This window comes from Typopeltis vanoorti, chromosome 14 (assembly GCF_054136105.1).
Source record: "Typopeltis vanoorti isolate ZY-2024b chromosome 14, IOZ_Tvanoo_1.0, whole genome shotgun sequence".
NCBI classification, from domain to species: Eukaryota; Metazoa; Arthropoda; class Arachnida; order Uropygi; family Thelyphonidae; genus Typopeltis; species Typopeltis vanoorti.
Genome location: NC_143562.1, coordinates 99,661,435 through 99,675,730, shown reverse-complemented (window position 1 = coordinate 99,675,730; position 14,296 = coordinate 99,661,435). Strand labels below are relative to the sequence as shown.

The window sequence follows — 14,296 nt, the reverse complement described above, 5'->3', positions numbered from 1 at the left end:
TATTGCTAGCACAGTTAACACTCTAGACTTCTTATAAAACTATGAATAATTATAAAACTATTTCTTTTAAATGAGGCATAACAGTGTTGTTACAACTGAGACTTTGGTTTAAATTGTCTTCTTAAAGAGAGAAATATGTGACATACCTTTTGTTGAGGGAAAGTTGAGGGATTTAAACATTCAATTTTACTGGGATTACTAAATTTCAAACTGAAGCTCAAAATTAATGTTCCAAAAATATGTTCAATACTCACTAACTTACACATATCGATTAACATACGTTCTCAAATATTAAAAAATAAAGTAATCTCTTTGATTTTTTGCTTCCTGGTTAATAACCTAATTTGAATATACTTTATTCGTAGAGTTGTCCTCCGCACTTACCTGAATTCAAGGCATACCAGTGCGCTTTGCACAATGGTCATCCAGTCGGAAGACAGATTATCGAATATTGGCTTCCTGAAGAGGTAGGTAAGTACTTTCCATTTACTAATGGTACAGTTTATTTTATTTAACATTTATACTGTTCTGTAGCAACACCAGTAATCTTTTATTGCATTTTAGATATTTATCATTGACAAATAATAACAGAGGTGTCGGACAGGAAAACTAAAGTACTGAAGTTTAATATCAGGATGCTAAACGCTACTAGGTGGTCAGGATGTCATGGATATCAGTTCTCGCTGGAAGTAGAATTTGCTATCGTTTCTTTGATAGGTTCAGAGCAATTTCGTTGGTATAACATCCAAAGCAAACTAATGCTCAATGCATTGTCTATTGATTATATTTAATCGCCGACCGGTTTGCCTGTTTAGCAGAATAAAAAACCCAAATATCCTGGAAGAAAATCCTACAATCTCCGTATAAAACTAGACTAACTCACCTTCAGCTGAAGAAGTCCCTATAAAGGTTCCTCGCCTCCTAGAACGGGATTTGAACCGAGGTCTTTCCAACCAATGGGCAATGTCGCGTCGTCCTCATGACAAAAAAAAAAAAAAAAGAAAAGAAAAAAGATAAGCACTATATCTCATATGTTCCACAGTGCTCAAGAATACAATACTGGTATTATGGACGTAAATTGTCGCGATTTTTCCAACACCTCTATCTTACCGTTCACTTGTGAAATCCTTAAATATTTTGAAATTACAGAAGAATTAATTTCAGTCAATGCACAGTATGTATCTATAAGCAATGATATTTTCAAAGAAACGTTGAACAGATTCTATTAATTTAAGACCTTGAAAACAAATCAAAGAGCTTTTCAATGACAGAAAGTCTTTATCAAGTATTCTTTAATTATTCTTGAACAGGTACTCTGAGAAATCAGTGACTGCTGTGTATCGTGTTTATGTACAATATTGTGTCAAAAATCGATTTTATTCATTCGCATCATTCCACGCTTAACACATTATTGGCAGAGATTAATTATTAAAGGAGAAGAAACGATATTAGACTGGTATGATAGTAAGCCTTACTGGCTGACTTTGAAATGAAGCATGAATAATTTTAACTGAGTTTGCAAATTGAAAAACAAAAGCTACTAGTTTTTGATCTCTACTATTTGAATAAAGTCTTTCAGGCTAAATATTCTTTTTTAGAAAATTATACCGTATTAGCAGGAGTATAAGACTTATAGGCCGGTGCGGCCTATAAGACGCACCCCCTTTTTTGTACACATTTTTTAGGAAAAACTTTATCATTGAATATTATAATGAATTTACAGTATTTCAAATATAAAGTAATAAGTAAGTCTACTTTCAACAAATACCTAATTTAACTAGGAAAAAGTACTCACCTTTTAATCTTCTTCATCAAAACCCAGAAATTCATCTCCAGAGCTAAATGAAAAGACACTTGAAACCTCTTCTAAATCAGAATCTGAGGCCTCATACAATAAATTGTCCTGTGTACCATCCAGTGCATTACTAATGCCATACTTCTTAAATGATTTAACCATTGTCTTAGTTTTCACAGCATCCCATGAAGCTTTGACCCACTCACAAACATGCGAAATGCTAGGCCTCTTCCTTCTTCCTGATGGCGTAACCTCAAAATCTGAAGACTGCATCCAGCTGTTCCACTTCTCCTTCGTAAATTCCTTAAATGGTTTATTAATACAGATATCTAAAGGTTGAAGCTGACTAGTTAGACCTCCTGGAATTACAGCTAACTGAGTTTTCAATTCCTTGAGTTTATTTTTAACATCTTTAAAATTTGGTCAAGGCGCCTAGACCAAATTTTATCTACCCATAACTTCATTCCTCCTCCATCCATGTAGCCTTTTTCGTGAACATGTACAAACACTCCTTTAAGCAGTTTTTGTTTGGGTAGCGTCTTTTTTTAAAAAATCAATAGTGGCGGCAGTTTTGTCCCATCAGCACAGCAGGATAAAACAACCGTGTAGTGAGTTTTTTTTTTTTTTTTTTGAATCTACAGGTTTTTTTGAGGGCACATCAAAAGTCAGCGGAACCTCGTCCATGTTTCCTATTTGTGCAAGTTCAAACTTTTCTCGTTTCCTTGCGTTAATGACGAATCAATGAAATTCAATAATTTTTTCTTCATATTCAGCTGGCATCTTTTGTGATAATATTGTTTTAGTCCACATACATAGCTGGTTTCTCTTCATGAATCTTGAACACCATGATGTTGATCCAATAAAGTTGGCGATCCCTCTGTTAGTGGCTATCGCTTTCGCTTGATGAATAATAATTTCTGTAGACACTGAAAGTCCCGCTTTTCTGTGGTCTAAAATCCAAGTACTGTATTCAGTTCTGTCAAGTTCTGGCCATTTTTCAGTTCCACTTCGTATGTTATGTTTTTTGTGTATTTACTGCGAGTTGCTTTTTTTAGATCCCCTTCTTGATTCCGCCAAGTTCTTATCATTTCTCAGTTGGGGGGGGGGGGGGGGCGAAACGCCTCTCTGCAGCCGTGTTTCCATGTTCTTTAGCATACGCAATCACACGTAGCTTGTATACAATATTGTAACAATGCCGGCGATTTTCAGCCATAATTTGCCAAGAAATTTAGAGAAAATTTAACGGTAGAAATTTATCATCGTTCACAACAACCACGACAACAATTAGAAAGCTTAAACGAACAGAAACACAGCAATGATCGTCGATGACAGCGCATGCGCATCCACTGAACTCTACATAACTGGAATGCTCTGACATACGCAAGGAAGCAAGAAAGAAATCGCGTAACTCAGAACAGAAAAAATTTTCACTATATATAGTAAAAATTTCCGAGCTGGTAAGCTAGTAAGCCAGAGACAAAAAAGTGACATAAAAACGTTTCAATGTCGCCTTATCTTTATATATATATATATATATATTTGGGGGCTCCTCTCCCCCCCTAGCGCCTACAGCGCCCAACCCCCCGAGTTCCGGGCTGGTAAGCAGGAGACAAAAAACGTGACATAATAACGTTTCAAATTCGGCTTATCCTTTTATATATAGAGAGTATATATATATATATATATATATATATATATATATAGAGAGAGAGAGAGAGAGAGAGAGAGAGAGAGAGAGTAAATATATATATATATGTAGTGTGAAATAGTATCCTGAGGTCTTTATACATTTGCATCTCTTAATTATGACTCCCTTTATCAGAGAAAAGATTTAGTCAGTTGTCATTAATTTCTTTCCTTTCCTTTACCATAAGTAAAATTACATTTGATGGCAATAAAGGTAACACAACTATGAATGTACTCTTTTCATAACTATGCGATTAAAGCTAACTAAAAATCTAAGTGTGTGAAGTCAATAAATTGAACGTTCTCTGAAAACGTTCCAGTTACAAATTTCAGAGGTTACAAACGCTGGATAGCTTTGAACATGACAAAAGAAGTAATATCTAATGAATGAATACTGAATATTTTCGAGATGCAAATTTAATGAGTCAGACATAATGGGAAGAAAGGTCATGCAGATGGATGTGAAGAGGAGGAGGAAGCGCTGGAGGCCAAAAAAGAGATGAAGGGAGCTGGTGGAGGAGGACTTGAGGATGAAGAAATTGGATTGGATGTGGTTACAGCCCAAGACTGGAGTATGTGGAAGAGACTCACCAAAAACAGCGACCCTACTTAAGAAAAAGAAAAGGATTTAATGAGCCATTATTTAAAGTACAGTAAAATTAATAGATCAAGTTTGGGGAGAGAATAATTATACGCATGAATAATAATAGTTGGTAAGAAAATATCCAATGCTAGGCAAGAAGGAAAAAGGAAATTTGGAAGACCTAAATTGAGATAGGAAGGTGGAATGATCCAGGATATTAAGACCTTGGAAGTTAAAAATTGGAGGTACTTAGCAATGAATAAGGAAGGCTGGCAGAAATATTTGAAAAATGCCAGGACCCACAGAAGGCTGTTGAGCCACTGATGACTATAATAATGATGATAATGAAAAGAGGTTGTGAAACTTTGTTCATCAAGAAGCCGAAATGCTGTTCAAGCCTAGTTAGTGGCATCATATCCAAAAAAATTGTATTCACGATCACGTTTAGGGAGGTACTACAACCGCTAAACATGCCTACAAGTCTCAGAAATATTCTCTCCTGGAAGAAACGGTGTCAAAAGGTGAAAAATAAAAACATAAATCAAGAAATTACAGAACCTCCACCTGATCATAAAGTGAAAGAAAGATATCTTTAAGCATAGCTTAACTACTGTTCCTATGTCGAAACAGGGATACACAAACACCGGTGTCCAAAACTTCAGGATGAACACTATTTCTGAAAATTACAACCACGTATTCAGAAGAATCAGATTGCGACAATTTGTATAATTGACTAATTCGAGTAGAAAGGGGGTTTCGCATTCAAATTTTCGAATCGCACACAAAGCAGTCACGTGGTAGCACACATCAGAATAAAAGGCAAAAGGCTGCGGTAAGCGATTTGTGTTTGAAGGAAGCGCTTTTCGAGAAAGAATAAAATTGCAAAGGTGGATGTCGTGTACTCGTAATGCCTCAAAAACATCATTCAGGTGATTTCACGCTGGGAAAAATTATTGCAGAGCTTGAGGAAGGCCGCAGTATTATTAATATTATCAAAAAGCTTGGAATCCCAAGAAATACGAAGACAGACTTTTGATTATAACAACAAAACGTAATCGACGAACCACAGCAGGTCAGCTTGCCGGTCGGCTCCATTCGAGCACTGGTACGGTGATATACCGAAAAATTGTGGCAAGACGTTTCGGACAAGTAGGCCTACACGCCCGACGGCCTGTATTCTGCATCCCTTTATCCACAGTTCATCATAGAGCACGTTTTCAGTGGTGTTGTACCCTAAAAATTGGACAACACATCAATGGGCTAATGCACCCTTTACACATGAGAGTCGTTTTAGTCTTTCCTCTGATTCTAGGCGACAGTTGATCTGGCGTGAAAGTGGTACTACTTACCATCGAGAGAATGTTCTTGAAAGGGAGAGCTACTTGGGTGCTCGGCATGGCGTGAATAAGCATTATACTTAAAGACGCACCGAGATATAAGTGGAAAAAGTGATTATGACTGGTGAACGACATTGCAACGAAGTTCTTCAATCATATTCGATTGTTCCGTGGTGCTGTAGTAGAATTCATTTTTATGAATGACATCGTACATCGATGACATCGAATCGAATGGCCCAGCATGCTCCCCAGATCTCAGCCCCCATATAACACGTTTGGGACACAAATGGTCCCATTTGCCTCAAGAACTCCTGAACCACTTGGTGTTAAGCATGGAAAGGCGTTGTGAGAGCTACATTGTAGTTTGGGGTGGGCATATTCCATAATGAAATGTCTCTCCGCATAGTTTTCTGTAAGCACTGTACGTTAATTCCTTAACTACGTCCTTAGGAATTTGTAACTTTTGCCAAAAACTTACTGCAGTTTAATTTTCACGAAATTTATAAATCATTCATTGTGTAATATAATGTATTAGTATGCTGACAATAATTTTATTTCTACATTTGGCTGTATTTATGAAAACTTTTTCATATACATGTAAAAATGTGGTTCCAACTTAGTTTTTGGACACGAGTGTATTAGACAAAGCAAGAAAATACATTATATCCATAGCTGATATACATTATCTGATCAAAAATATCTGACACCGCCTTCGCAGTAGTGGCTATGGCTGTATACATCACAACCATGGTGACACAGATATAAAAGGAAGCACATGAGCTCGCAATCTTCACACACAAACACTAGCAGTAAAATGGTCCATACTCTGACTTTGATGTGGCACTATATAGAATAGGATGTCACCTTTTCAATAAATCAGTTCGGGAATCTTCTGTCCTATTGCAGCTGTTCAGATCAATTGCAAGTGATGCTATTAGGAAATGGAAATACCTAGCAATAGCAGCACAATCACGACCTGGTAGGCCACATAAAATGACAGAATAAGACCGCCGGGTGCTGAAGCACGTGGCGGTCTTGCCTATCCTTGAATGAAGCCCTCGATACCGAGTTCCGAATTGCCACTGCAAGCACGGCAACTGTTCGAGGGAGCTGAAGAACATGAGTTTCAATGGTAGTGCAGCCACACACAAGCGAGATCAAGTAACATCAGCAAGGGCAACACCAAGCATAGGGTCCAGTGGTGCAAAGCTAAACGCCATTGAACTATGGAGCAGTGGAAACGCGCGCTCTCTGGAGTGATGAATCACGCTTCACCATCTGGCAATCAGACGGACGAGTATGGGTTCGACGGATATTATGCGGACCTCCACCTGTCTCTCACTATCTACCTGAATGTGTTATGTGTTGTGCCAGTTGTGAAGTTTCGTGGAGGTGGCATCATGGTCTGGGACTTTTCATGGTTCGGACTGGGGCCCCTAGTTACAGTGGTGGGGAATATTAACGCTGCGGAGTATAATGACGTTCTACGCAATTTTTGTGTTTCCACAAAGTGCAGGAATGGGTTGAAGAACTTGACTGGCCTGCATATAGCTTGGTTTCATCCAATATATGAATATGTCTATCCCATCATCATCCCATCAAACACCTGTGGGATGGATTTCAATGTAGACTGCCAGCAGGCCGAATCACCCGACATCAGCGATAGACTTATCCAACATTCTATACTGAAGTATGAAGTTTAAACTTTTATAATAAATAAAAAAAATTAAAAATTAGAATTACCCTATCAACGCACCAAAGCCTAGTGGAGACCCTTCCTAGAAGACCAGAAGATTGAAAGTTGTTATAGGGTGGAGGGGGGGGGAGAACTAACTCCATATTAATGCCTTTCACATTAGAATAAGAGTTGGGAGGAGCAGGCGTGCGTATAATTTTGATCAGATAGTATATCTAAAAATGTGTCTTTTGGTGTGACTGATGCCAAAACTTTACGTATAGGTTTGAAATTTTCTATCACATGGCATTCCTAATGTCAATTTTAAATCAGAGAGTTATTTAAATAAAATAAATTTAGTAGTATTATTTACTGAACAAAATGAGCAGTGATGTTTAGCGATGTAAAAGTCCATATAAACAATTACCTTATCTTCGTACACATTCAGCATACAGACTACATTTATCTGCTTCGCTGTAGCTAATCATTTTCAGCTGACCAAGGCTACAGAAGGTCGCGACACTTATAGCATGGCTAAATATAAATATTCATGAAGAATTATACATATTCACTTCTTGGTTGATTATTACAAATCATTATATTCTAACTTAACCTAACGTTCCAACATTATTTGTAACGTCTATGTCTTCATATCACTTGCTCAATCCTTGTAATCCACACAGATGTGGTGTTCTTAAAATACAGTAGAGTAGTACGTTTGAATGACCGGTCCTTTAAAGTAATAGTTATAATTATAACAGAACGACTTATTATTTCATGTGCAGCCCAAGCAGTACAATTTACACTAAATTCCTTTCTTCGAAATATAGAACAGTGATTTATTCTATTTAAGCAGAGACTTTCTTAATCATTAACGACATCGTTGAAAAGAGCCGCTTCTCACTCTCTTTATTGTTCAGACGGGGAGAGAGCCAATAATCGTCTGTCCTAGATCGCATAACCTTCAGAGAACATCAACAATTCCATTCCAGAAATATTTCCCTATTGTCACTAAGTTGTCAGTTATAGTGCGCGATACCAACACAATGGGAAACGCTATGATGTCAGTGCCGCTGCCGACAGCACGGTCTACACGGTCAATATCCAAACTGTAACAGCACAAATTTTATTCTGACAAAACTTTATAGAGGCTATACTGTGTAACATGAATTATATAACTCAGACTCTCAAATAAGAAAGTTTAGTCAAGAATACTAGAGGTATTGCGGTATTAATATCCAAAGGAAATGCTATTCAGTGTATGCAATGTGCTTCAAATTCAAAAGACCATTAAATGTCCTATTGTAGCATGCGATGGAACAAACGAATAGTTATTTTATTATTTTACTTAGCATATTTTCAGTTCACAATTTGAAACTCTTAAAATTACCTGAATGCAATATCATCATTCTATGTAGGATACGCTAGACACCCACAACATACTAACTTAATATTTGCTCAAATAAAATAATAAAGTAACTGGTCTCGAATTCATCTCACCATGTGATGGTGTTAATTCAAGGAAGAATCTTCTTGTGTAGTTCCCTGCGTAGCTCCACGTGAGGGGTTACTCAGACTCGGTACCTACTTGTGTATTTTTGGCAAGAGCTTCTCTATAAATGAATTAACATACACCCTGGGTTTTTACTATAAACACCTCTCCGTTGGAATCTTCATAAGTTAAGATGTCGAGAGAAAAATGGTAAAGGAACAGTAACAAATCTGTAAAACTGAAGTATATTCCCATAATTAAATAATCAAATTTTGTACAATAAAAATCGAACTATTTGACCGAACACTGCTTGTTTTTTCATCAAATACTCAATCCTGTCCACTTCTTGATTGCATAAATATTTCTTGCTATATTCAGTGCAGATATCCGCCTATAATGAAATAAAAATCAGCTGTATATGCATTAAAAATAAACTGGACAGCTAAGAGCTCCATAGCTCTACCATCATTTACTTGGATTCCAGAGGTCTGACTATCAAGTTTCAGTTAAACAAAGTCACTATAAAGTTTTTATACCAGCATATTCAAGCATTTCAAGTATAATATAATGTTCAACTTTTCATGATTTGTTTCTAACAGATTTTTTTTTCTAATTCGGTTATCGAATTACACATTAATGCTAATATTCTTAATGAGAAAATATTCTTAATATTTTCTCCACAAGTCTGTTGTCAATGTAATGCAGCTTTTCAGAATAATTACAACAGATTTGAAGCATATTCTTATCTTCAGCATATACGTTACCCGTTTGATTGATTTGAACCTTCTTTCCTCAATTTCTACGGTGGTTTTTTTTTTTAATATCATTTCCCAAGAATACTGCCAATATATTATAGTCACAAATCCATTTTCTATATGCTTTTCAATCATCCTATAATATACCTATAATTACTGTTACGCATAATTTAGCCTGTCTACATTTTTCTACGTTTCACAATGGTCACACTGATTTTCTGGAGGGAGGGAGGGTGGGAGGGATGCTTTCTTTCTTTCTGGCTTCTTTTCCTATTCTTCATTTTAATTTCTTAAACTTATCAGAACAATAATTTTTGTATCTTTATAGAAAAGTTTTCGCAACAGCCTTGCTTTTCTGAGTCTAGGAACATTTCATCGACATTTTCAACCTGTAATGTATGCTTTTTTGGAAACTATTTTTTGGAAACTATATATATATATATATATATATATATATATATATATATATATATATATATATATATATATATATATATAGTATATATAAGCCGAAATTTGAAACGTTTTTATGTCACGTTTTTTGTTTCCGGCTTACCAGCCCAGAACTCGGGGGTTTGGGTGCCGTAGCCGCCGGGGGGGGGGGCAGATCCCCGCTAGTATATATATATATATTCAACTGAGGTGATATCAAAGTTGTGGTGGTGGTGTCAAATCAGAAGGTGGAAAATCGTATTTCCACCTGTAGTGTTGTGCGTTCCTCAATTTTTTTTCAAAACACTAAGGCAGCGAATTTGTCCTCTACCTTGTTCTTCAATTTCCCGGTTTCTCCTTTTTCGCTAATGCAATTGTTACTTCAGATAATTAAAAAAAAAAAAATCTCGTATTAATTTTTGGCACCTTTCGTGAAATTGAAATAACACGAACTGAAAAAGCATATAGTTTTTCATTCATAAATTTATCTACAGATTCAAATATTATATTTTCTCCTATTTTCCTCTTCCTCGGTACCTAAAAATAGCAAACTGAATTATTTAGAAATAGCTCACTAACTAACACTAATTATGTCTGTATAGTATTTGTGATCTGCTAACTACTTCTTTCCTGGTTACTTTATTGCAACGTACAAAATTTCAGCTTCTAAGGCTGTTAGATTTAAAAAAAAAAAAAAAGATTGCATTATACAACTTGATCTCAGTGTTTGGCCGTCTTATCATGTAAAATAGCTATTCTCAAAAATAAACTTCAGTTTCTGTTGGTCATAATGTTTTGTAAAATACTCATCATGGAGCAGGATTCGTTCATACAGACAAATACTCACATCGCTATGGCGGAAGAGGATTATTGGGCTCAGTGAAATGTAAATAAACTAAATGCTGCGAATGAAGTAAAATTTTAGCTCTAAAATAATATTAAATATTTCTTAAATATATTTATACAAATTAATTCTCGTTTCATTTCATTTAGCACGAAAAATATCTTCCCTAACAAGAAAGTAAAGAAATGAGCATCTTAAAATAAAATAAAAAAAAATTTAGCCATCATCTTAATGTTCAATCCAGCCAGAAGATCTTAATTTTCTAAATATTTAGCCGAATTTTGCATAAGTAAACAGTCCAAATGAAACTAAATAAAAAAATTCAGCTAACGCCTTTTATTCTCTTACAGGGAGGGAGTATGCGAGGCTTTTAACCTTATCTAGCTTTTGGAGACTGAGTGTACAATCTCTACTGGTAACTAGTCAGTGATAGCTGGCCCATGACAATCGCTAATTATAATCGGCAACCGATGAAGAGAATGGCAAACAAGTGCTGCCATCTCTTGGTGCCTAACCCTAACAAGATTGCTCTTGTCTGGAATCGTGTTTGACTGGGTTCTACAGTCAATTTTCTTGAGTTTAAGAGATAAAAAAAAACGAGTTTTCGTGAGGAAAAAAACCGCTTGCCTGTGCCAGAGATCGACTAACTCGGGAACTGGTTGACGAAAGGCTTAAAAAAATTTCTTCCGGTCGGCGACTAAACTTGAACTTCAGTCTATCGTTCGGATGGCCTAGCGCAGAGGATGCAAGCGTCGGTTTCACGGAGCTACACAGGCGCTTATTAAACTAAATTTGATGAATTTCGAATTTCAATAAAATCCATTAGATGATTCCGAAAAGTTATATACGTCGAGAAATACAAACAGGGATGCTCATGAATTTTGTGGAACGCACTTTAAAAATAAAGCAATAATTGCGACCTTTCTGTAATTTTTTCTTGTATAAAGTGCTCATAAGGTTTATCATGGTATTTTCTATACTTCCATATCTGATTGGTGACTAAGCGTTAAAACGACAGTCTTTTTCTAGAGGTTTTTTTTCTATTTTGCCTTGAATCAGAAAGAACTTGTATCAGTTACCGAGATGTGGATCGGTATAATTCCCATTTGTCAATAGAGGAATCTCGGGTACCGGTTGACTTCAGCTAAACAAGAATTGCTTACAGCAGGCTAACGCAAGATGAAAAGCGTATGTGTCCGTAAAAGACACTAAGAGATGTACTGTAAAACAGAGCTCCCTGAATAAAAAAAAATATAACAAAAAAGAACCGACTGTGTAACTTTTGCTATTAGAAATGTGGCCCATGTCGTAAATATGCAACTCAACATATAATAATAATAATAATAATAAATGTGTATTTATGTATTTTTGTCAGGTTCCAATCCTTGCGAACTGCGATGCAGAGCAGCTGATTCAGACTTCTATTACAGTTTTGGAAAAGTCTGGGATGGAACACATTGCGGGTATGGAGATGGTGTATGCGTTAACGGTCGATGTATGGTATGTTACGTTTTCTTAATATCAGTATTTTTTATTGCGAATGTGGTAATATTTTTATTGTAAATTCAAGGTCCTAATTTTTATTGCATTCTTAAAGACAGTAAATGCATGTACACATTTAGAGTTCAGAGAGAGAGAAGCTCGTATTTCACTTAAAACGTAGACTAATTTCAGAAACACAGACGTAGAAAAGAAGTTTTCTATAGACAGAAATAACAACGATAAATCAAGAGGAAAAATTGTTAGTGCAGTTACAGAACCGTTACAGATGCAACTCAAGAGGTAACAGATTACATTATTCCTCTTATTTGCTGAGTAATCCAATATTTTAATGTTTTGAAGAAACTCTCTAACCTTTATTCGTTATCTGAAAGCGTGGGTGAGGTTTTCAGAAGTAAAGGAAGAACAGGTGAAAAATAAGGCCTGAAGCAGAAGCCTAGAATTTGGGAACTAAAGCAGCTGTGCGGGGAGAGGGAATACAAAGTATGGCCATAAAGTAATGAGACAACTTTCATTGCAAATATAATTAAATATGTAATGAGGATATGAAATATCCGTCATCCTTCATCATTTTAAAGCTAAATAAATTAAACGTAAAAGTTTCCAATTTTACCAGAGACTATGGACATAAACCTTCGGCAATCGAATTACCTGGGCTTGTACTCTTTAAAAGACACGGACTCTTCCGGGGAACCCGTATATTTGCCTTTTACTAGTGCACTGATTAGGTTTCACTGGCCTGACTTCTGTTTCGAACTGGTGATTCTTATTAGAGATCAGTAAGAAATTTAAGAGCCTTCTAGACTCTATATTGTTATAATTCAATATAATTTAACAGTTATGGAATTAAGCAAATATAGTAGTTTCTCGTCCACTGGTTTACTGGAATTAGAGAAATAACACATCTTTTTAAGTCGTATGCTTCAAACTTCACCAGATTGAATCCGGAACCCTTACTCTATCGCTTCTTCAATACAGATAGGAGAAATTTTGAAACCGAAAACAATAACAATGGGCTTTTACAAATTACATACAGTAAATCTGATGCATACTATATTCTAGCGTAAATATTCACACCACCGATTTTGCGACATGAAGGACTACATGTAAATAGATGGGAAAATAGAGGACGGCCAACTGCCGAACAAGTTAAATACGAGTCTGAATATTAAAGCTGAAAATAAATTTAGTGGAGGTTAAAATGTCGGAAGTTAACATAAATTTCGAATATGAAGCAATTTATTAAATCATTTTTAAACTAATTAAATTACTACTATATATACAAATATACTTAAATTACTATATATATTCTATGCATCAAACAGCAGAGTAAACTGGTATCACCAGTTTACTCTGCTGTTATGGAACTGGTATCACCAACTAGAGTAATAGTAATTGGATCTCTAATGTTTCTAACCAATACGCTTATATTCTTTTTTTTTTATGCAGATAGTGGGCTGCGATGGAATTGTCGGATCTAACAGAGAGATCGATATGTGTGGAATATGCGGAGGACAAAATATTTCATGCATTCACGTAAAGGAAGTATTTCATGGACAACTACCTCGCGTTCTCAACGAGGATACAAGGAGTTACGGTATGCTGTAAGTGTAAAGATAACATAACTGTTTAAATTAAAAATATTATGAATTAACTGTGTATGGATAATTACTTAGTATTAAATGTGATTTAAGTTTACATGCCATGGACACACAATTTCTAATTGAAATGTTCCGTGTTCATTATATAACAAAATGTATCAGCAATCAATATAAATGTCCCAAAGCTATCCTAGAGTTTTTAGGAAGCAGACATGTATAAAGGCAGCAAACATATGCAGTTCAAATATCGACAGTATATGGTAAAAAAAAAAAAAGAAAAAAGAAAAATATTACATGCACTGCTCAAACATATTTAAAAATGTATGTGTTTGGATGGGTGTACACATGCGATGCACACCGTAATAAAATATTTTAAGTAACAAAATAAAAAATAATACTCGATTCACTATAGCTTAGTTTCGTGAACTAATGAAAAATTGTACTGGCTTTTGCATAATACATTAATAGATAGCATTTAAAATAAATAAATAAAAACTACAAAGAGATCGAATGACTTTGCTTAAGAAGTTCCATGAGTCAAACAGAAAGAGAAGTTAAAGATACCAAGAAATTATATACTTGGTTAATTCCATTAT

The 14,296-nt window shown here is 35.5% G+C and overlaps 1 protein-coding gene across 2 annotated transcripts in view; it reads left to right on the top strand.

The window, feature by feature from the left end:
• Positions 1 to 14,296, top strand: part of LOC150099803 (uncharacterized) — a 159,779-nt gene that overhangs the window by 77,540 nt on the left and 67,943 nt on the right. For both annotated transcript variants that reach the window (XM_090403391.1, XM_090403390.1), the window contains exons 7-9: positions 366 to 471; positions 11,975 to 12,099; positions 13,549 to 13,696. In XM_090403391.1, coding sequence (XP_090259517.1) covers positions 366 to 471; positions 11,975 to 12,099; positions 13,549 to 13,696 — 379 coding nt within the window. The remainder of the gene's footprint in view (positions 1 to 365; positions 472 to 11,974; positions 12,100 to 13,548; positions 13,697 to 14,296) is intronic.